Below are 24,777 nucleotides of genomic sequence, written 5' to 3'. Positions count from 1 at the left end.
CGCACATAACACTGGCCATATCTGATAATTACCCCTCGGGAGCTAACCCTGCCGTGACCTTTCCCCTAGTGAGGTCAGAACACAACTAAGTAAAAGGAGGCGAGATGGGAGCTTTCCTTCTGTCTATTTCGGTAGGAGGTGGGACTCCTCACATGAAACGTCACTTAAATACTGTAACCCTACTCAATTTAGTAACCTAATGGCAAAATAACGTATTTTTAAATACTAAACTTAGAAAAATAAGCATATACCTGTACTTACTCCTTTTTATGTTGGAGCTCCTCTTGAGGTGCTTGGCTGTGCGAGGGAGTTGGTCTATTGTAGGTTGCTGGCGTTGAATGAGGCAGTAATTTCATCCCAGGCCTTTCTTTTGCTATCATTTATTGAGTTACAGTACTAGTAGACCTGTCCTTGACGACTGGCCTTTGCTCGATAAGGCGCTAAGGCGCAAAAGTGCTATGTGCTGGGTTACTGACAGGGCTGCAGAACACTCTCTCCTCTCCATGTTTGATAACAACCGCGCAAACATTGGTGCCAAGTTCTCAGATGAAAAAATCTGTATTTTGTTTCGAACAGATAAAAAAGTTCAATTTTATAAAAAAATTATTTTACAATATATTATTGTGCCGGTATAAAATAACAACTAAATATCTCTCTAAATCGTCTTTCTAATTATGTGAAATAATGCATTTGCCACACGCGCATGGCCCAACAATTTTTTTGGCCATCCAACACAAGCTGCCGTGTTTACAAGCTCATGTAAGTGACTAGGAATATGGCAAACGAAGATGACACCTTTAATAACTCATATTGTTGTATCATAACTGGATGATCGCCATACTCGATTCCGAGTGACAACAAAGTAGTAGTAGTAGTAGTGTGTGTATGTGTGTGCGTCATGATGTAAAGTTCATGGAGGATGTGACTCAGATGGGGTTGGTGAGTTTGTCAGTGGTGCTCTTTATCAGTGGAAGATAAGCAAGTCCTTCGTCACCAGCTCACTCCGGCGCAACTCACCACTCCCACTACAACCTCCATTATCAATACTACTACCACCATCATCCTCACTTCACCCACAACATCACCACCTCCAGTCTTCCCACAACATCACCACCTCCAGTCTTCCCACAACATCACCACCTCCAGTCTTCCCACAACATCACCACCATCATCACAGAAACACCGTCAACACAATTTTTCTTCTCTACCACATTTCATGAGATCTTAGAAAAATTCGTGTTCTCAAGTTCAAATGTGCCCAGTTAGGGAAACGAAGGCGAGTCTCAAATACCGGTAACAACAACTAACTGTAACTCAAGCAGAAGCATTTAGGGTTGGAGGAGCCGTCGGGGACTAGATGGTGACAGTGACAGGTCCATCTGGAGCAACACCAACACCCGGAAGGTAAGACCCTGAAGGTGATTGAGTGACTGTATATTCATCACCACCAACAGCACCAACGACACCAACAAAACCAACGGCACCACCACCAACGCCACCAACTCCACCAACAACTGCAACACCACCACCACCAACACCACTAACTGCACCAACAACACCACCAACGCCACCAACAACACCACCAACAACACCACCAACAGCAACCAATGCCACCAACAACACCACCAACACCACCAACAAAACCACCAACAACACCACCAACAACACCACCAACAACACCACCACCAGCACCACCAACAACATACCAACTGCACCAACAATACCACCAATAACACCATTAACACCACCAACTGCGTCAACAATACCACCAACAACACCACCAGCAACACCACCAGCACCACCAACAACACCAGCACCACCAGCAACACCACCAACAACGCTAACACAAACCAACAACACCACCACCAGCACCACCAATGCAACCATCACAACACCACAACACCACCAACAACATCACCAACAATACCACCAACTTCACCATCAACAACACACCACCAACACCACCAATGCAACCAACAACACCACCAAAAACACCACCACCAACACCAACATTGCCATCAACAACACCACCAACACCACCAATGCAACCAACAACACCAGCAACACCACCAGCACCATCAACAACACCACCAACACCACCACCACCACCATCAACAACATCACCAACAATACCACCCAACACCATCAACAACATCACCAACACCACCAACAACACCAACAACAACACCACCAACAATATCACCAACAACACCACCAACAACACCACCAACAACGCCATCAACAACACCACTAACAACACTACCAGCAATAACACCAACACCACCAACAACACCACCAACGTACCACCACAACACACCACCAACAATATCACCAACAACACCACCAACAACACCACCAACAACGCCATCAACAACACCACTAACAACACTACCAACAATAACACCAACACCACCAACAACACCACCAACGATACCACCAACAACACCACCAACAATACCACTAACAACACCATTAATGCCAACAACACCACCAACAACGCCATCAACAACACCACTAACAACACCATTAACGCCATCAACAACACCAACAAAAATACCACCAACCACGCCACCAACAACACCACCCACGTCACCAACACAACACCAACGACACCAATACAACGCCGCCAACAACACCAGCAACAACGCCACCAACAACACCACACTGTCTTTGGAGTGTGCGTCAGTGTAGGTACAGCTGGTTCCTCTGTAAACAACTGTCTCCTTTGTTTTCTTGTAGACGGCGGTGTTAAATGTGTTGTGTGACTGACTGATGAAGAGTGTTTAGGCAGCAAATATTTATTAATTAAGGTTAAAATTATGAGGACTTGTTAGCTATATATATATATATATATATATATAGAGAGAGAGAGAGAGAGAGAGAGAGAGAGAGAGAGATAAACTATGCACCTATATCTGTCCATCATGTGATCCATCACACCCCCAATGAATCACATGCCGGACAGTGTTGGACTTGTTATCGACCAATAAAGACCCGTATAACATGAGCTGCAGCGCTGGAATCACCGACTTTTCAGACCTGGTGGGTTAACACTATCTTCATTGCCTCAGGTGTGTGTGTCAGGGAGGCTATCACTCAGGATTACCCAACTTATCGTCAATATTCTAGATAAGTTTCTCATATCAGAGAGAGATAGTGAGTCCAAGAGTGTGTGCCTCTTTTACATCAGTACTCACAGCACAGCGGCACCCAACCAATACACTACCTCGTGCTGACTTAGTACTCCCCCATCACATCTCACACATCCAAGTGGACAAGTATGTTGATATACAGTATATAGTCATTGTAAATTGGTGTGGTAAGGAGTGTAATTATTAGTATTGGTGTTAAGATTTGGCGTTGCGAATTATTGAGTTTTTGTACTCTGGGTGTTGCGAATTATTGAGTTTTTGTACTATGGGTGTTACGAATTATTGAGGTTTTTGTGCTTTTGGTGTTGTGAATAATTGATTTTTTTTTACTCTGGCTGCTATTGAATTTTTGTATTCGGGTTTGTTGCGAATTATCAAGGATTTTGTACTCATGGTGTAGTGAATTATTTAGTGTTGCAAATTATAAATATTTCGCCTCTTAATGCAACAATAGTACTTTGGGATTACAAGAAGATGAGCCAAGGTTTATTTCACGTGGAGATTACCCAACCTAAGGCTAACGTAAGGTAACGTAACATAACTTAACCTAACTTAATCTAACTTTAACTAATCTAACCTAACCTTACCTAACCTCCTAGATGAAATAAAAAGGAGCTTAATCTTTATGTGGTCCATTTTGTTTCCAAGTATGGTGAATTGTAGAGGTTTTTGTATTATGAAGTTGTTCTGTGGTACAACTTCTTTGTTCCAACACCGATGGGACTACGATCTCACTGGTACGGCATTAGTGGTACGATTTTAGTTGTACGGTGTTAATGGTGCGACTCCAATGGTATAGTGTTAGTGGTACGACCTCACATACACGACACCAATGGTCAGTCAAAGCTCCTCAGTTGGACAGCCTTAGTTAGTGAAGCCGGGCAATGACTCATCAACGTTGAACAATAATGCATATAGAATGTTTGGTGCGTTATCAAGGCGAGGCGAGATAACGTTCATAATCACTTCGACCATAATAAGTCCTGTCGGGGTTACCTGTCACATTGTTCAGTGTTTGTGTCAGCGAAGTTTTCCCTTGGTTCATGTTTATGTATATTTATCTATTTTGTTTTTGGTATGTTAATGTGTGTGTGTGTAAGTTGTTGTTGTTGTCGTGTGTGTATGTGTGTGTGAATGCAGAGATAAGGTATTGGTCACGTTGGTAAAAGAAGTAAAACCCCACATGGAGAAATTAAAGGGGAAATCTTGGAGCTGGTCTATTTCGGTCCAAATACTAGAACCCTCTTCAGCCAAACAGTCAAGTAGAACCCAGATTTCGTCCTTCAAGTCACTCCATCACTCCATTACTCCAACACACGTGACTTTATCGTCTTGTTTTTCTCGTCACTCTGGATTTAATGTCGCAACTAGGAAGACTGTCAGTACGACCAGTTGCTCTCAGAAAAGAAAATAAAGTACGTCAGCTAATGAATCAATTTTTTATGATCTGAAAATTAGCTGCTTTGTTTTTTCACCTGATTAATAATTAAACACCTTAATGGTACCTTGAGGGTTATGTTAGGTTGGATTGTGTTGTGTTATGTTATGTTACGTTAGTGTGTGTTATGTTATGTTACGTTAGAGTATGTTATGTTAGGTTAGGTTAAATTATGTAAGGTTAGATTAAGTGTAGTCAGGTTAGCGTTGAGATGTCTAATCATGAAGTGAAATAAGCTAAGGTGTCCAATCTTCATGTACATGTTAAGTAGACCGTGTAGTAAACTGTCCTCACATCACCAGTTTAGGGAAAATTTAACTACCCGCTCACTGCTAAGAACAATCCTCTGATAACTGGTTCTTGATGGACTTTGTTTAGTTCTATCGCTGGACGGAAGTTGGTGGTGGTGGCCACAACAGCTCATCCCTAGCCGCCACCATCCACTTATCTGGTATGGTAGTTTACCAGGTACTTACAGGTACGGGTCGCTCGCTTATCTGGCAAAACTGGGCTTGTGTGTGTGTGTGTGTGTGCGTGTGTGTGTGTGTGTGTGTGTGTGTGTGTGTGTGTGTGTGCGTGGTTGTTGGTAGTGACATAACCACCTATTAAAGGTCATGCAGGCATAGTGTTACACGTTATCCTCTTGTCAGACAATATTATCCTCCTGTCATGTGTAAAACAACGTAAGTCATATGGAGGCCTTGATGACTGCTGGCTGACAAGTACCTTCGGAACACCCGAATTTTAGCACTTTACAGCCTTATTTTACCTGATAACTAAACACTGTGATGCTACCTTAGGTGCTAAGTCAGGTTAGATTAGGTTAGGTTTAGTTAGGTTAGGTTAGTTTAGGTTAGGTTTGGTTAGGTTATATTAGGGTAGGTCAGGATGGGTTAGCGTTAGGGAGGTTACATTAGGATAATTTAGAGTTAGAGAGATGAGGAGAAGTTAGATTAGACTAGGTTAGGTTAGTGTTAGGATAGTTAATCATCGGATGAAGTATAAGCTGAGGGTGTTAATATTCATCTTATTCCTTATTTTTAACTCATATATCTAGATCCGTTTATTTAGGCTTATTTACAACGTCCGCCTCCACTGATCTGACTCATGAATGACTTTCCCTTGGATGAGTGTGGGACACAGCGGGAGCAGGGAGGCGGGTGTTGACGCTCAGGAATATCTCAGTCAGTCAGTCAGTCTGTCAGTCAGTCATTAAGTCACTCAGTCAACCTTCCAGTCGACTGATCAATCACCAAGAGAGAGATATTCATTAAACAGCTGAATCATCCCCTCCTCCTCCTTCTGCTCCTCCCTCACCTCTTCTTGCTCCTGTTCCTCCTCCTCCCTCACCCCCTCTAGTTCCTCCTCCTTCACCTATTCTTCCTCCACCCTCACCCCCTCTTGTTCCTGCGTCTTCTCCTCCTGTTCCTCCTCCTCCCTCACCCCCCGAGTCACCTGCTCCTGCTCCTCCTCTTCATCCTCTCTCACCACCTCTTCCTGTTCCTCCTTCTCCTCCCTTAACTCCTCCTACTCTTACTCCTCCTCCCTCACCTCCCCCTCTTGCTACTCCTCCTCCTCCTCCTTCACGCACCTCCCTTCCCCTTCCCAGTATCATGGCATCATTATAACACCTGGGTAGTGTCTCAGGTTCAAAGATAAACCTGGTGAAGAGGAGCAGGTGGGTGAGTTTTTTTTTATTGCCTCCCCCCCTACGCAGAAGCGTTTACAGCGCCCAACGGGGAAGCATGCTTGCCTTATGTCTCATGAGTTAAGGGCGTAGAAGCCTGAAGAGTCAAGGGCGTAGAAGCCTGAAGAGTCAATGGTTTTTATGTCTTAGCAAGTTATTGGAAGCTCCAACAACTTGTCCCTGAATACGAATTCGCAACTTTCGCAACTTTCGATTTACAGCAGGTACTTACTTTACTGCTAGGTGAACAGGGACTAAGGGGACTAGGAAGAGTGTCCAAACAACTTCTGCCGGCCCGGGAATCGAACCCGTGACATCTTGCTAGCAAGGCAAGAGCGGTACCGCTCTACCACCAGCGCCCCCGGTGAGGTGTTGTGGCCACGTTCTCTGCCTCAGGTGCACCAGGGGTCAACTCCCACCACTGTGCTCCTGTATAGTAGAGCGGATAATGAAAAAAAAAAAACGGTGGTGCTGGTGGTAGAGTGGTACCGCTCTTGCCTTCGCAAGCGAGATGTCACGGGTTTGATTCCCGGGCCGGTGGAAGTTGTTTGGACATACTTCCTAGCCCCCATTAGTCCCTGTTCACCTAGCAGTAAAGTAGGTACCTGGTGTAAATCGAAAGTTGCGAATTCGTATTCAGGGACAAGTTGTTGGAGCTTCCAATAACTTGATGACATGAACCATTGACTCTTCAGGCTTCTACGCCCTTAACTCATTAGACATAAAGGCAAGCATGAACTTAGCATGCTTCCCTGTTGGGCACTGTAAACGCTTCTGCGCTTCACCTTACACAAGGATGTAGGGGAGTGACCCCCCCCCCAAAAAAAAAATCGTGCAAATGGTGATACAAGCATGAAATTTGGCATGATCATACCCGAGGGGCTACTTGTCAAATCTGCCTGATTGGCCATTTGGAAATCCAAGATGGCTGCCAAATTGACCTTCGAAAGATGATTTTTTTTAATAGAAATTGATGTAGTTGGTTCACAAGTCAGGAAGAGAGTTCTCTGCCATTGCTATTGATCAAGCCCATGAACAAAACAATGCAGTAATTAAAGGGGATGGAGGAGCAATTGGGTTGACTGAGGACCCAGCAGCACTTCGTAGGTGGATGGTGGCTGGACCTGAAGTGAGTCGTCTTGTTGCTGGATATGAAGCTGCGTCAGGTGCAAAAGATGGAACCACCACCAGCAGCCGACATCATGAGCAGACCCTGAGTGCACAGAAATCTTTCTTTGAGAAGGTGGAAGCACATTCCAAGGTGCTGCAAGAGATGGACAACTCTTTCCAAGTCACCTGACCTTCTGGTGTTAGACACAAAGAACATTGTAGATCCAGATATTGCTAAAATGGTTGGTACACACCATAGCAGAGGAAAAGAGCAATTCCAGTCATTCTTAGAGGAACTAAAGAATGAGGGTAAATGTCTGTTCAACCATCCAATCAAGAAAAACAGATCCTCCTTCTTCAAACATGGCCACGTTGTTAGCAGTTCCAAAGAGAAGGTACTGAAAGATAACTGTCAGCTGTTCTCGCGACTCTTCATCTCCAGTCAGAACAGACAGCATGACTTGCAAGAATTCTTCAAGCATGAGAACCAGTCAGCTCCTGCCTCCCTCAGTGACAATGGCAAGCTTCATACATGTCAGAAGTCACAGCTGGCTGAAATTCTTCAAGCACAAGTGAATTCTACAAAGAGAGAACCACATAGATGCTATCATGATAGATGGCTCAGCACTGATCAATGCCCTGCCTCCACGCACCTCAAAGACTTTTGATGCCTATGCCAGAGAAGACATCCTGCCCAAAGTGGAATTCTATGGTGCCAAATAAAATAGGGTGGATGTTGTGTTTGATGTGTACAAAAAGTCAAGTCTGAAGTCTGAAGCCAGGCCGAAACGAGGACAGGGGATCAGGAGAAGAGTTACAGGAACCAGTAAGACTCCCAAAACCTGGAGAAGCTTTCTGCGAGATGACAAAAACAAGACAGAACTATTCCATTTTCTCGCGGAGAAAATGTGTGAAGCACAGACGACAAGCACGGTGGTTGTGACAAAGGGAGAAGAAGCCATTAGCAACACAGAGAAGTCCCTAGAAGCTGTGGCTCCAGGCTGTCGTGAGGAAGCAAACACACGAATATTTGTGCATTCCAGGGATGCAGCAATGGAAGGTAGCAAGCCAATGACAATGACGTGGTCGTCATAGCAGTATCTGTACTGCCATCATTACAGGAACTTGGTCTTGATAACATGTGGATTGCCTTTTGCCAAGGAGCCAGTCATCGATGGATTCCAGTTCATGATGTAGTTTCTGCGATAGGGCCTAAGACAGCTAGTGGGATCCTACACTTTCATGCTTTCACTGGCTGTGACGTTGTGTCTGGCTTCCGTGGGAAAGGACAAAAATCTGCATGGCAGACATGGAATGTCTGTGTTGAAGTTTCAGAAACATTCACCAAACTCAGCCAATGTCCATCAACAGTTGCTGATGTTGACCTGCAGAAGCTGGAAAGATTTGTTGTCCTCATGTACGACAGATCTAGTGCAGCCACTGGTGTAGATGAGGCAAGACTAAATCTCTTTTCCCGCAAGCAGAGACCATATGACTCCATTCCACCGACCCAGGCAGCCCTCAAGGAACATGCAAAGCGGGCTGCCTACCAGGCTGGTATCATCTGGGGCCAGGCAACAATCTCCAATCCAGAAACCAGCAGTCCTGTCAATTGGGGATGGACGCAGACAGGAGGGGCATGGCAGATGCGTTGGACGACTCCTCCCCCGATTGTGACATGCTGTCAGGGGATGACCAAATGTTCCTGTAAGAAAGACTGCAACCAGAGATGCAAATGTTTTCGTTCTGGACTTTCCTGCACAGCACTTTGCAGCTGCATATGTGAACAGCAGTAAATGCACAAAGATGTACTGTCACGAGAAGTCACAGGAACCAGTGCTAATAGTGAGTACTTTTTTTTAGTAAGTTCTTTTTTGTCATATTTTTTTACTAAAAGAGTTATTTTATGTGGATAAAAATGTTATAGTGGACTTAAAACTAAAAAAAAAAATCATCAGAGCATGCTTGAAAATATACATATCGACACCAAGATCACTCAGATTAACCAACTACATCAATTGCTATAAGAAAAATCAACTTTTGAAGGTCAATATGGCGGCCATCTTGAAAAATGGCCGCCATCTTGGATTTTTAAAAGGCCAATCAGGCAGACTTGACTAGTAACCAATAGAGAATTACCATGCCAAATTTGGTGCTTGTATCACCATTTGCATAATTCTCTTGAAAAATTGCATTTAGCTGCCCCACTAGTAGATGTTACCACGAGGTAGTCAGTTCACGGTGCCATAATGAGGTAGTCAGTTCAGGCTGACATAATGGGTTAGTCATTTCAGGGTGTTTTTAATGAGGTAGTCAGTTCAGGCTGACATAATGGGTTAGTCATTTCAGGGTGCCATAATGAGGTAGTCAGTTCAGGGTGTCATAATGAGGTAGTCAGTTCAGGCTGACATAATGGGTTAGTCATTTCAGGGTGCCATAATGAGGTAGTCAGTTCAGGGTGTCATAGTGGAGGTAGTCAGTTCACAGTGATATAATGAAGTAGTCAGTTCAGGTTGCCATAGTTAAATAGTTGTATACAATTTGACATGAAGAAAGAGTTAAATAAATTAATAAGTTAAATGGTTCTAAAAAAAGATGCCATGATAAAGTAGATCGGCAGTTGTAGATATATGATATGAATTAATCCAGTTCCGACTTTGTGTGTGTGTGTGTCTGGCCACCTCTGGTTGGCGACAAGTAATCATATACAGGTCAAGTCAAACATATTTGTATTCTCTCCCCCAACTTTTACTTAACGTTTGAATAACATATATGTAAAATGTTTTTAGTTACTCTCTCTCTCTCTCTCTCTCTCTCTCTCTCTCTCTCTCTCTCTCTCTCTCCTACCTGCTGTGTGTGGCCATGATGGTTTGTGTTTTTTGAGGAGCTAGGATGGTAACTTCAGTACTTATAGAGTTTACCATATTAGGTAGGAGTGATGAAATTTTTTTTTCATGTTGTACGTGTTTCTTAAATGTAGATAGGTGCCTGTCTTTGTTCATATTGTACATTGGTTTTCCAAATAAGCAACAGCGAAGGTAGATGATATATTGTTGTGTACGGGACGTTTGGGGTCAGTTTTAAGCCCCCCAGTGTCCGCAAAGGAGCGTGTTTCTCATTCCATTTTATTTGAATCCGGATGCTCATGTATAATGTATGTTGTAATATGATTCATGGATACTCATGTATAATTTATGTTGTAATATGATTCATGGATACTCATGTATAATGTATGTTGTAATATGATTCATGGATACTCATGTATAATGTATGTTGTAATATGATTCATGGATACTCATGTATAGTGTATGTTGTAATATGATTCATGGATACTCATGTATAACGTATGTCGTTGTATGATTATGTGTACTCAGGTTGTTTACATCTGACAGGATGCCAGGCGCTGAGGCTTACGTGAATACCTTGAGTGTGGAGGTGCAGAAGCTGGCGAGGGAGGAATTGGGAGAACATCCTACGAGACGTGAGGAAGATGTGGAAGCTGTGAGGAACTGGCTAACGAGGCAACCTTATCTGAACGCTAGGACAGGTGAGTGCCAGCCACCTGCCTTTCGCTAGGACTTACATGATAAGTGAGTAACAGCAGGTTCTTTCAGTACCTGTGAGGTATAGCGAAATAAGGGAGAGTTGGAAAGACTGTGTGATTGATCAGTCGACTCAAAACGACTCATAAACAATTGATGTGACTGGTTCAGCCGACTCACAACGACTCGGATAAACAATGGAATTACCAATTTCCGTTTTAGGTTCTGTTTTGGCCTTCAAATAATAATAATAATAATAATAATAATAATAATAATAATAATAATAATAATAATAATAATAATAATAATAATAATAATAATAATAATAATAATAATAATAATAATAATAATAATAATAATAATAATAAAATAAAAGAACAATACGAAGGACGAGAAGAAGAAGAAGAAGAAGAAGAAGAAGAAGAAGAAGAAGAAGAAGACACAAAGAGTTAAGCCAACATTATCTTTAGGTTTAATGCGCCATAATAGAACCATCTCCAGGTCGTTATCTTGAGAGTTATAATATTCTTAATGGCGTCACACTTACACCAAGATGGCCCGGAAATCCTCAACTATTTCCCGAATCGATTTTTACAGATTGAGATGATTTTTCTACCTTCTTGAGTACGATGCCAATTTCTTGAGTATAATGTTAATTTCCTGAGTATGGTGTTAATTTCCTGAGTACGATGCTAATTTCCCGAGTACGATGCCAATTTCTTGAGTACGATGCCTATTTCCTGGGTATCATGTTAATTTCCTGGGTATAATGCTAATTTTATGCGTATGATGCCAATTTCATGAGTACGATGCTAAATTCCTGAGTACAATGCCAATTTTGTTGAGTATGATGCCAATTTCCTGAGTTTGGTGTTAATTGCCTGAGTATGGTGTTAATTTCGTGGGTATGATGCTAATTTCATGAGTACGATGTCAATTTCAAGAGTACAATGACAAATTCCTGAGTGCAGTGAATTAGTCCACTGAGTACAATATCTTAACCATCTGAGTACATTTTATCATCCCCTTAGTACACTGCATTATCAGATAGAGTAATTATTATTTTAACCCTTTGAGTACGATTCCAACCTCCTGAGTATAGTGAATTAGCCCCACTAGTAGAATACATTAATTTCTTGAGTACGATGACAAGCCTCCGAGTACAATGAATTAAAGTCACCCTTCAAATGCATTGGGTCAGATTTTATTGAAATTCACAAAGCAGTTCCCAGAGAATCTTGAATAGAAAAGAAAAAAAAAATACGCGACTTGTCTGAAAATTGTAACGACCTGGGGCAAGAATGAGTGAACGAAATTCTAGATTTTTTTTTTTTTAGTTTTATATTTTGTTGTTCAAAGAAAATGTAAAGTTTCAATGTTATTATGCAACATCTATTATCGTGTCGAGTCTTGGGTACGTTTGTTCATCCCTTAGAATTTAATTTATGGGCATAAATCAAACTTCTTAGGAAATATGGAGGTAAATTAATGCTTTTAGAATGAGGATTTATGTATAGAGAACACACACACACACTCACACACACACAGAGTTCACCCGGGTGTGAATGAGGCTGATAAGGTGTTTGTTTACCTTTTCACATCCTGACGAGCACACTTTCTGTATCAGCACTGAGAAATAAACCTACAGTATATATCACTTACCTTCGTGTCAAAGGAATTCTAATTTATGGGTCTGAGGCAAATGTTATCAATAGGTTATATATTTGTGCCTTTGCTTGGGATATGATATTTTTTTTCTGGGGATAATATTTTTCTTTTGAGGATAATGTTAATTTTTGTGTTTTATTTTTGTTTTTTGGGATAATGTAATGTTTTCCTGAGGATATTGTTATTTAAATTCTCATCCGTCATAATGTGGTTTAATTGACTAATCTAAATTAGACTATTTTAAGGGAGGTGTGGAATGTTAACCTAACTTATCTAACTTAACCTCTCACTACTGACATGATCTTAACCTACCTTACTGCTTATCTAACTGAACCTAATTTAACTGAGCCCATACTAAGTTAACCTAACCACACAGTTACCATGGTCCTAATTCTTCGTGTCCTCCCCACAGACAGGACGACAATCCTTCGCTACCTCCGAGGATGTAAATTCTCTCTGGAGAAGACCAAAGCCAAAATCGAAATGTACTACACGTGTAAGGGAGCCCTGCCCGATATGTTCCAGGGGCGCGACCCTCAAAATCCTACAGTCCGGGCTATCCTAAAGATGGGGTGAGCGAACAGGTTTGGAGAACGTGAACGAAATATCATGTTCTCTGATGGTTCAATAAATCGCTCAACAGGTCAAGTTAAAGGTTGAATTTACATGAATTGTTGTTAAACTTTTATAAGACTTAGTCTTATGTTTTGGGTTTTTGTGACTTTTCTCGTTATGAAATGTATACAAAAAAACAATTATCATGTTGATGGTAATACTAAATGCTTAAGTAGTGGATTTATATGACTAAATATGCATACATAATGACATTCATGTGTTGATATTTGATATTTACACATAATTTGTATATGAAATGATTAAATAAGAAAACCCTTATCAGTGAAGATGAATCAGGGGACTAACCCACCTCTCATCCCTTTACCTCTCACACCTCACCCCCTCACCCCTTACCTTCACCTCTTACCCCTCACCTTACCCTTCCTACACCCCACATCCTCACCCCACATCCCTTACCCCACACTCCACGCTCACCACACACCTTCACTCCCCACCTTTACCCCTCACCTTCACCATCACCCTCACCCACTATACTCACCCACACCCCTTACCCTTTACCCTCACCTTTACCCCTCACCCTTAACCCCCAGCCTTCACCTTCACCCTCACGCCACAATCTCAACCCACACCCCTTACCTCTCTCTCACACCCTCACCCCTCCCTTAACCATTATATATCCCTCTTCCTCTCCCGGATAGACTCATGTTCCCGCTGCCTGGCTACGACCCACAAGGGCGTAAGGTAATCTTCGGCAGGATGGGAGCTTGGGATCCCAACAAGGTGAAGCCAGAGGACATGTTTAAGGTCGCGGGGATGCTGTTTGACGTGTTGTTCCTGGAGGACGAGCAGACCACCGTCACGGGCATCGTCCAGGCTAACGACATGGCCGGTCTAACCTTCAAGCACATCTCCGCCCTTCCTCTCCCGCTGATCAGGAAGGTCATGTTGACTTGGCAGGTGGGTGTGGTGCTGGTAGGTGGGTGAGGGTGTGGTGCTGGTAGGTGGGTGAGTGTGTGGTGCTGATAGGTGGGTGAGTATGTGGTGCTGGTAGGTAGGTGAGTGTGTGTGTTGCTGGAAGTTGGGTGAGTGTGTGGTACTGGTAGGTGGATAAGTGTGTGATGCTGGTAGATGGGTGAGCGTGTGGTGCTGGTAGATGGGCGGGAGTGTGGTGCTGATAGGTGGGTGAGTATATGGTGCTGGTAGGTAGGTGAGTGTGTGTGGTGCTGGAAGTTGGGTGAGTGTGTGGTACTGGTAGGTGGATAAGTGTGTGATGCTGGTAGGTGGGTGAGCGTGTGGTGCTGGTAGATGGGCGGGAGTGTGGTGCTGATAGGTGGGTGAGTATGTGGTGCTGGTAGGTAGGTGAGTGTGTGTGGTGCTGGAAGTTGGGTAAGTGTGTGGTACTGGTAGGTGGATAAGTGTGTGATGCTGGTAGGTGGGTGAGCGTGTGGTGCTGGTAGATGGGCGGGAGTGTGGTGGTGGTAGGTGGGTGAGCGTGTGGTGTTGGTAGATGGGCGGGAGTGTGGTGGTGGTAGGTGGGTAAACATGAGGACGTGGTTATGGCAGGTAGGTAGGCGAAGTAAATGAAGACGCAGAGCCAACACGTGTACATCACCCTTGTCCTTATTGCTGGATATGAGCATGAGGGACGCAGATTGTACATATTGTGTGTGTGTGTGTGTGTGTGTGTGAGTGAGCCCACGTTATACAATGGCGAAGGTGGTGTTCAGATAGCGAAGATAAACGAAAAAAACATTTATATTCGGTAACTCGGTGTGGGTGAAAAGAGGGGGAGGGGGCGGGGTGAGTTTGATGTGCCAAGTGACTTTTATATACTGTAGATAGTTAGACTGACATTCCTAGCCCTCCTGATCCTTCTCGTTGGCTTTGTTGACATCCTTTAAGACGAGATATCACCCGCTGTGTTAATATGAGTGATGTTGACTGACTGACTGACTGGATCAACTGAAGATTCTCCCCTTCCCCACTTATACATCCCGGTGATAAACCACTTCGATGGTAACCTAACCTAACCAGACGTGACTTAATTTACCCTACTCTAGCCTAGCCTAGCCGAGCCTAGCCTAGCCTAGCCTAGCCTAGCCTAGCCTAGCCCCCTTGGTAGTGTGAAGGGGGATAGTCTTTCGATGGCATAAGCTCAGGGGTGTTAATCTTCAGGTAAACCCATTATCCCTCCCATCAGAGAAGAGAACTCAACTAATTACAATAGTATTGGCATGTTATTGACCCATACCTGGTATATAGTGATCAATACAAACTCCTCCATCACCCTCGCGACCTTTACAATACACGGTAAAGGTTGTACAGTACACACTCGCTCTCGCCCCTCTAGTAAGGATAGTTTTACCACCAATTCCTGGTAGAACTTGTTGAATTTCGGTCCCTCCTTCTCTCCTTCAATGCCTCCCTCCTCTCCTCATTCTTCACTACCTCCTCCTCTTCCTCTCTCCTTCACTGTTGGAGGAGTGTTATACTTCTACTGCCTCTGATACATGATAGAATTTATTCAGTTTCCTCCTCTTCTCTCATCCCTGCAGGAGGTTTTGTCTTTGCTTCTATTACTGGTAAAACTTGTTGAAACTCGTCCCTCCTTCCCTACCTCCTGTCTCCCTTCCCCCTGCCCCCCTCCCATCTCGGCAGAAAGGTTATAATTTATTTACTTCTGTTACGTGGTAGAACTTGTTCCCTCTCTCCCCTGCAGGAAGGTTACCCACTGCGGCCTAAGAGCGTCCACTACATTAACACACCTCAGGCCTTCGACACGCTCTTCATCATCTTTAAGCCATTCATGAAAGAGAAGATGAAGAAGAGGGTGAGTACTCTTATCAGGTGTGACAAGAGGTACTTTGAGAGAGAGAGAGAGAGAGAGGGAGAGAGAGAGAGAGAGAGAGAGGTGTGAAAGGTGTTGTTTGCTAAGAGCTTTCGTTTTCTATTTGTCATAACATTAAGAGATAACTATCGAATCATACGCTGTCTTCACTCGATGCGATTTCAGATTCACGTGCACGGGAGCAACTTGTCCGGAATGCACAGTCACGTACCCCAGACTATGTTGCCCACGGAGTACGGCGGCTCGGGAGGCTCTGTCGCCGAGAACGCAGGTACGTGAGAGGCAGATGTTCTCACCTCTTGTCACTTCCTCTACAGTAACAATTTACAGTGATAATCTTGTACTCCCGTATCTCAGTACTGATCTTAAACTACACTTAATTGCTGCACCTCACCTGTGTTCTCCAGCTCTCCATCAGAGTATAATAAATCTTATGGTTTTTCTCTAGAGTACTGATGCCTGTCTCCTCACCAAAGTACCACTCGTCATGAAGTCCTAGTTGAGTACTAATGTTGTCACATCCCCCACTAGAATAACACTTATCTTTTAACTCTTCATTTAAGTCCCGTTTCCATCTTCACCTTAGATGCTTATATTATCATTTCCCTCATCAGATTACTGGCTACAGAAGATTGACAGCTACCGGGACTGGTTCCTGGAGGACGAGAACTACCGGGCGGACGAAAGCAGACGTCCCGGTAAACCAAAGACCACATCCAACATCTTCGGGGGACCAGATGGCTCCTTCAGGAAACTGGACATCGACTAGTGTCCAATTATATTAGAAATCTCAAAATGTGTCAGCCGGGCATCAGTCCGACACCATTCTCTGTGGACGCTGCTTCAGGGAGACTTAAAGAGTTTTTAGATCCTGGGTTCGTGAGAGCTGACATTTTTATTATAATCCTGTAGACAGATTTAAGGAAAGCTGGGTTCTACCTTGTTTTCTCTTCCCTCAAATTATGGATATCATCGTTCGTCGTCCAGACTACCTGTAATTATCTAATAACCTAACCACTTGGCTCTCTCTTAATGACGGCCTTAATGAAGACTATAAACAGGCCTTCCTGGGTCAAGTCCAGTGTGCCGTTTTAGAGCACGACCCAACCTATATGATTATGGTCTCTTAAGAAGCGTCTCCTCAGTGTTCGGGATAATATCTGCTTTTGTGTAGGAGTCTCATGATCTAGACGTCTGTGTTTGTCTGACGAGAAAACCAACACACCAGTTTCGTGGTCGAGACAGTGAGCGTTTACACACATAGTACAAGGTCTCCAACTTGCATTTATAGCAACCCCACCAAACTACACAGATTAGCTCTGTTATCATCTCTTAAGTTCTAGAGAAAGATCTCAGTTAAAAACATCTCCCAAAAGTTGTAAAGATGTTTCCCAACTTACCGCAACCTTGTGTAACGAGACGAGACACGAGACTCAGTGGTGACCATCTCGAGCGTCAAACGAGACATGAAAATATCGTAATTTTTGTGTGTGGACGAGTCTGAGGAAGACGACCGTGTACTGAGAGGACACAAGGGTGATCATGGGTAAGAGGAGAGTATATCAGCAACATACTTCACCGTGGGATCTACTTACTGTCATGAAGCTTTAAATTGGAGGAGAGAGAGAGAGAGAGAGAGAGAGAGAGAGAGAGAGAGAGAGCACTTCTTTACAGCTTGGTGAAGAGTGCAGCCTTCAGGGTCTGTACACACGAAGCAGTTGTGCAATCAAACTACACAATGCTAGTACATATTGTGTTAGAACAGGAAGATCGACAACACATCTCGCTATTTAATATATATGTATATATATATATATATATATATATATATATATATATATATATATATATATATATATATATATATATATATATATATATATATATATATATGCAAATAAATCACTGTAGGTGCGCGTGATCCAGGTATATGCTGATAACCACAAGGAAAAAGAAAACACGAAATTCCCAAGCGCTTTCGTGTAATTCACATTGGCTCGAATGAAACTGAAAAACATAACTCGTTATCAAAATATATATTTTTTCTCAAGTAATTTTTATTTATGACAAAAACTATAACCATTTTCTCATTCAATAGTTTTAAGAGGAAAATTATGAGTTTGGACAATAAAACTATTTGGCTGAAGCCATTATTTAGCGAGGTGTGCAGAAGCGTCAACCTCACTCAGGCCTGGTGACGGAGAGCAGTGTGTTCCCTGAAAGTTTAATATTGATGTAAAGTAAACATTATACGGCTGAGTCTTACTTTGTGTTTTATTAAAGGATACCTGCCGCACACACACACACACACACACACACACACACACACACACACACACACTTCATAATAAACATTTAAACGACGAATAGAAAAGAAAAAGGCAAATATGAAATTAAAAGTTCAGTGTTGCCTTGATACTTTTGCAACCCGGAAATAATAATTGGTTGAGATGGTGGTGGTTGTGCTGATGGTAGTGGTGATGGTGGTAGTGGTGGAGAGGTGTTGGTATGGGGATGGTGCTGGTGATAATGGTGATGGAGATGGTGGAGTTGATAATGGTGACAGTAGTAGTAGTGTGGTGGGTAGTAGTGGCAGTGGACGTAGTGGTGATGATGGTAGTGGTGGTGGCTTTGTGGCAGTGATGGTGGTGATAGTGATGGTGGTAGTTGTGATGATGGTTATAGTAATAGTAGTGGTGGTGGTGAGAGTGATGGTGGGGATGGTAATTATAGTGTCGGTGGAAGTAATAGTGGTGGAGATATTGATGATGGTGATCGTAATAGTGGTAGTTGTGGTGATGGTGGTAGTGGTGGTACTGATAGTGGTGGTAGTAGTAATAGTGGTAGTTGTGGTGGTGGTGGTGGTAGTAATAATGGTGGTGGTATTGATGGTGGTAGTAGTAATAGAGATAGTTGTGGTGATGGTGGTAGTGGTGGTGGTAGTAATAGTGGTAGTTTTGTCGGTGGTAGTAATAGTGATGGTGGTATTGGTGATGGTGATCGTAATAGTGGTAGTTGTGGTGATTGTGGTAGTGGTAGTTGTGGTGATGGTGGTAGTGGTAATTGTGGTGATGGTGGTAGTGGTAGTTGTGGTGATGGTGGTAGTGGTAGTTGTGGTGATGGTGGTAGTGGTGGTGGTAGTAATGGTGGTAGTTGTGGTGATGGTGATAGTGACACTGTACCACCTTTTGGCAAATCGTTCCCAACGTTTCCAGATTTTACTAAATTATCATTCTGGATTTGGTCATCATCATCATCCCGTTTCATTCTGAGTGTTACTAATCCGCGCAATCACAATCATTTAGGATTTGACTAATATTATTTAAATTGAGTATTTTTCATGAGTTATAAAGCTACGTCATAATTATTCAAGTGTTATAAATATGTATTATAATCATCCTTGTTTTAAGCAGAATAATTCCACGTTTGATAATATTGCGCTATTATTATCCTTGACTAAACTCCGTAGCTCCGCTTGCTATAAACTCGTATAATTATTATCCTGGTTTAAACTACGCAGTCTCACGTGTGATAAAGCTACATTATAATCGCCCAGGGTTAAACTACGTACCTCCAAGTGTCATAATGTTACGTTATTGTGTTCTTGGTTTAATTTGTGTAACTAAGAGTGTGTGTGTGTGTGTGTTCATACAGGCATTAAGACTCTTGCCTAAAATATACCAGTGTGGTTTAGGTGACAACTGAGGCGGCCTAGAAGTCAGGTCAGAAGGCCTAGTGAGCTGCCTTTCCTAATACTTTCTGGATAAGTAGAGAGAGAGAGAGAGAGAGAGAGAGAGAGAGACCTCCTTACACACAAATCTTTAATGTCCTCACCAAACCCTACGTGAATGTGCAAATTGTACCTAACAATTGAAATTACTAAGACAAAAAGACTTATCAGAATTACAGTTCACGTGATTCAATTAAGGTGGTCGCAATCTGCACTTTGACCACATAAAGCGTAATGTAGTGTGTATGTTGTTGATTGTGGTAGGGAAGAGGGTGGTAAGTGTGTGTGTTGATTGTGGTAGAGAGAAGGAGGTGGTGTGTGTGTGCTGATTACGGTAGGGAAGGGGGGGGTGGTAAATGTGTGTGTTGATTGTGGTAGGGAAGAGGGTGGTAAGTGTGTGTGTTGATTGTGGTCGGGAGGGGGTGGTAAGTGTGTGTGTTGATTGTGGTAGAGAGAAGGAGGTGGTGTGTGTGTGCTGATTACGGTAGGGAATTGGTAAATGTGTGTGTTGATTGTGGTAGGGAAGAGGGTGGTAAGTGTGTGTGTTGATTGTGGTCAGGGAGGTAAGTGTGTGTGTTGATTGTGGTGAGAGAAGGAGGTGGTGTGTGTGTGTGCTGATTACGGTAGGGAAGGGGGGTGGTAAATGTGTGTGTTGATTGTGGTCGGAAGGGTGGTAAATGTGTGTGTTGATTGTGGTAGGGGAGGGTGGTGTGTGTTGTTTGTGGTAGAGAGACAGATGAATTGTATCTATTGATTGTGGTAGGGAGGGGGTAAAGTTGTGTGTGTGTTGATTGTGGTCAGGAGGATGGTAAGTGTGTGTGTTGATTGTGGTCGGGGAGGGGGGGTGGTGTGTGTGTTGATTGTGGTAGGGAGCGGGGGGTGGTGTGTGTTGTTTGTGGTAGAGAGAACGAGATGGTGTATCTATTGATTGTAGTAGAAGGGGAGAGGTGGTGTGTGTTTGTGTTGATTGTGGTAGAGAGAGAGAGAGGTGGTGTGTATGCGCGCGCACACACAGGGTGGAGTAATACGTCTAGTGTGGCAGCATTATGTCAGTGTTAAGGTGCAAGCGCTGCTTGCTTCCTCTAGCTTTCAGCTACGCCGCTAGAAATCCCTCATGACGAACAGGGAAGCAACTTGCAAAACACTTCCCCTGCCAGTACACAGCCTCCTCACCATCAAGACTCCTGCTGTGTCTTCTCGTGGCAACACATGGTACCATGGTACCTCGTGGGCCCAGGCTAGACCGGTATTGGATCTCGGAGTAGCAGTGGCCCCCAAAGGGACGGCGCATCGGCCCACTGACATGTGGACACATCCTGGCTCCTACCAACCACTGCCCTGCTGCCTTGCGGATTAACCTTGGTATGTATAAGGCTACGGGAGTAATCCCTGAACGAAAAATCTGCAGTGGAGCCCTGCATCAGGCAGACATGCTTATAGAGCTCTAACAAGAGCCAAAACGGCGGTACAGGCGGAAGAGGTGACCACCATGGGAACCCAACGACTACACCGGCGGACGAAGGCAATGCATGATGGACAGGCTACTAAGGTGAAGCCCAACAAACTGGGCTATCGGCAGTCCATTCCAACATCTCCCTCTCCAAAATCGTTGCAACACTTGCATCACTGGATCAGGAAAAGGGAGAGCCAAGATGTATGGTTGCAGCCTGCGTCCCTGACTTACGACATAAATCAACTCAGACACAGCCATCATCCAGTTCATCATACTCATCATCATCAAAACCACTATACACCCAAAATTCCTATGGCGACGAACGAGTGGCGACGGGGACCGGCAGAGATGATAATCGGGAGTTTCTACTCACAACTCTGCACATGGGCGGGACAGATAAGATGGTCGTTTATGCACTGGGATCTAGGCAGTAGCGCAATCCGGTCCTGTATGTGTAACTGAGCAGTCACTCTGCTCACCTCACATGGGGAGGGGGCTAGAAAGGTGCCCTAAACAAAGCCTGCTTAAAGAACCAACCTAACTAGGCAACCGCACCCAGTAAGGTCAATCTTATGCAATCAAAAACGCAACAATAATCACAGATCAAAGCAAAACAAAACTATACAACCTCTTATGGTCGCTACATGGAATGTCAGTACCCTTCTGGATATTGCCATAAATGAGCTTCCTGAAAGAAGAACCGCCCTTGTGGCAAAAGAGCTGGCTTGGTATAACATCGACATAGCAGCCATTAGTGAGTCCCGGCTCCCTGACGAGTTCGGCTCACAGAACGAGGGTCTGGCTATACCTTCTGGAAGGGCAAGCCTGCTGTGGAGAGAAAACGAATTTATGGAGTTGGCTTTGCCAGCCAACGCATCCAACACAGGCTAACTGAAATGCCGGTTGGGATCAACGGGCGCCTCATGACGCTCACAGTCCCTTTGAATCACTCGCGTCATGCCTTTTTCATCAGTGCATACGCCGACCTCGACAGATGTGCTAATCTCTATCTCCAGAGAAGATAAGATTTTCCTCCTTGGAGACTTCAATGCCAGAGTTGGCAGAGATGCTGACATTTGGCAGGGAATCATAGAGAGAAATGGACTAGGCACGTGTAATCCCAACGGCCTACTCCTCCTCAGCAAGTGTGCTGCACAGAACCTTACTATCACCAATACATTGTTTAGGCAGGCCGACAAGTTCAATGGTTGGTGGCAACACCCACGATATAAACACTGGCATCTCATTGACTACATCATTGTCAGAGAAAGAGATCGCTGAGATTTCCTCATCACCCAAGCTATGCATGGCTCAGACCATTGAGATACTGATCATCGGCTCGTCAGAGCCAAGCTCTCACTTCACGTCGCCCCGAAAAAGCTAAGGCAGCAAGCCTCCAGAAGAGGTCTTAACACTCAGCATCTGGAGGATCCAGCGGTAGCACATGCTTTCAGATAGCAGCTCGAACATGGACTGATAAACAAACCAACAACAAACAACCCAAATCCCAGTGCCAAGTAAGGTATTCTCAACACTTTCATAACAAAAACCTACAGAGAGGTCCTCGGCCAGATTGAAAGAATACATCAGGATTGGTTTAATGAAAATGTCCCGGCAATTAATGTACTCGTCGATGAAAAACGGGCTGCTTCAACTGACTGGCAGAACAACACTAAGTTCCTAACCAAAGCTGATATCTTCTGCAGAAAGAAAGCGGCAGCCCATTTTATGGGCAAATCACTTATGGCGCCGCCCCCCTCCACTCATCCAACGGTAATTCCCTAATTAAAGACGAAGAAGGCCTCCTTCAGCGCTGGAAAGAGCACTACCATTCTCTGCTCAACCGAAACACCGATATGAATGTCCTGACTACCCAGCAGGTCCCTCAGCATCCGGAGCTGACCCACCTCAGCTATCCTCCATTTCTGGTTGAGGTAACTACTGCTATGAAACAAATGAAAAAAAAAGAGCCTCAGGGCCTGATGGAATCCCAGCCGAGACGTGTAATGAAGGAGGACCTCTGTTCACCAGCCGTCTCCACTCTCTCTTGGAGAATGTATGGGAAAAAGAGAAAGCTCTAAGCCTCTATCATCAATATTTATAAGAACAAGGGAGACCGTTTAGACTGTGGCAACTATCGTGGGATCTCGCTGCTGTTCGTCGCTTGCACGATAATCGCTCGAGTCCTCCTAAACAGACTTCCTCCTTTTCATGACTTCCATCGACCTAACCAAGGCCTTAGAATCTTTCAACAGGGAATGCCCTCTGGTGGACCCTCAACCGTTTTGGTTGTCCACCAAAATGCATCGCCATTGTGAGGCAACTCCACGATGGCATAAACGGCAGTGTCCTGCACTGTGTTAGCGAGTCTGAGTGCTTCCCCATCCAAACGGGGGTAAAACAAGGTTGTGTACTGGCACCAACTCTCTTTTCCATTTTCTTGGCTGCCTACCTTACTCGTGCCAGTGCCAATACAGCCAGCGGGGCGGACATCCAGTACCGGATGAATGATTTTTTCAACATAATATGACTCTAGACACGAACAGAGGTGTCAGCACCTTCCATTACTGAACTTCAGTATACAGACTACCTCACTCTTGTCGCTCACACTGAACGTGATCTACAGAAGATCCTGAACTCCTACGCAGATGTGCATGCACACTTCGGTCTTGAGGTGAATGCACGTGAGACTCGGATTCTATTTCAGCCTGCCCCTCGTTCAGTCACATTTCCACCATCCATCCATCTTAACGTTACTACCCTCTCTAGTGCTACCCACTTTCAGTATCTCTGTTCCCACCTGTCCACCATCGCGGACATCTCTGAAGACATTCAACATCGGATCAGATGTGCATTTCAAACACTTTGGCAGACTCCATACCCGTGTGTTCAACTGTTGAGAGCTGAAACCATCTATAAAGTTTCACGTATATCGAGCAGTGGTCCTCTCCACTCTACTATATTGGGGCGAGGCATGGGTCACATACACAAGGCACCTCAAGGCACTTGAAATCTTTCACCAACGTAGTCTACGTTCCATCTTTCGAGTTCGCAGGGAAGACTTGAGAACAAATGCCTGTATTTTTCCTGGCACCAACTGTAGGAATATCGATGCTGCCATTATCCATGAACAACTACATTGGAGTGGCGATGTTACCCGCATGGGCGACAGTAGACTGCCAAAGTAGCTACTTTACAGTCACCTAACGAATAGTAAACGTAATGCTGTCGGGCAACTGAAAAGGTATAAGGATAGTCTTAAGACAAACTTGGAAAGGGCCAAATCGACCCCCTCACCTGGGAGACGATTATTCCACACCTTAACGCTTGGAGGAGCACCACACAAGGTGTCAATACTTTCGAATTAGTCCGACTGCAAACCGATGCAGACAAGCGCAAATGCCGGAAAGATGTTGCCGCAGCCCCTCCCGCACTAGACGTACCCCTCCACACGTGCAACATATGTGAACGACTCTGCCGGTCACGTAAGGGCCTCTCTAGTCACCTCAGAGCTCACCAACTAAGGTGACATCCTTAATAACTCATATCATTTTATCTTAGCTGGATGCTCGT

At 44.1% G+C, this 24,777-nt stretch overlaps 1 protein-coding gene across 2 annotated transcripts; it reads left to right on the top strand.

The window, feature by feature from the left end:
• Positions 1-981: 981 nt before the first annotated feature.
• LOC121870598 (alpha-tocopherol transfer protein-like) lies at positions 982-18,286 on the top strand. 2 transcript variants are annotated; one of them, XM_042372429.1, is made up of 7 exons: positions 982-1,404; positions 10,780-10,934; positions 13,010-13,169; positions 13,872-14,130; positions 15,893-16,003; positions 16,187-16,292; positions 16,636-18,286. In XM_042372429.1, exons 1-7 carry the CDS (start codon positions 1,358-1,360, stop codon positions 16,788-16,790), a joined length of 993 nt encoding a protein of 330 aa, XP_042228363.1. In that variant the 5' UTR covers positions 982-1,357; the 3' UTR covers positions 16,791-18,286. The 2 variants fall into 2 exon arrangements, with proteins under 2 accessions (XP_042228363.1, XP_042228364.1); XM_042372430.1 differs by lacking the exon at positions 982-1,404 and adding an exon at positions 3,133-3,278.
• The last annotated feature ends 6,491 nt before the right edge of the window (positions 18,287-24,777 follow it).

This window comes from Homarus americanus, unplaced genomic scaffold (assembly GCF_018991925.1).
Source record: "Homarus americanus isolate GMGI-L3 unplaced genomic scaffold, GMGI_Hamer_2.0 scaffold56333, whole genome shotgun sequence".
In the NCBI taxonomy this organism is placed as follows: domain Eukaryota; kingdom Metazoa; phylum Arthropoda; class Malacostraca; order Decapoda; family Nephropidae; genus Homarus; species Homarus americanus.
The sequence above is the reverse complement of the archived record's forward strand: the minus strand, read 5'-3'. Positions and strand labels throughout refer to the sequence as shown.

Bases quoted from the DNA above. Each gene is read 5' to 3' on its own strand.
- LOC121870598 (XM_042372429.1), top strand. From the start codon at position 1,358: ATGGTGACAGTGACAGGTCCATCTGGAGCAACACCAACACCCGGAAG. The intron at 13,170-13,871 runs GTGAGCGAACAG...TCTCCCGGATAG, and splicing joins CGGGCTATCCTAAAGATGGG to ACTCATGTTCCCGCTGCCTG. The intron at 16,004-16,186 runs GTGAGTACTCTT...ATGCGATTTCAG, and splicing joins AAGAGAAGATGAAGAAGAGG to ATTCACGTGCACGGGAGCAA.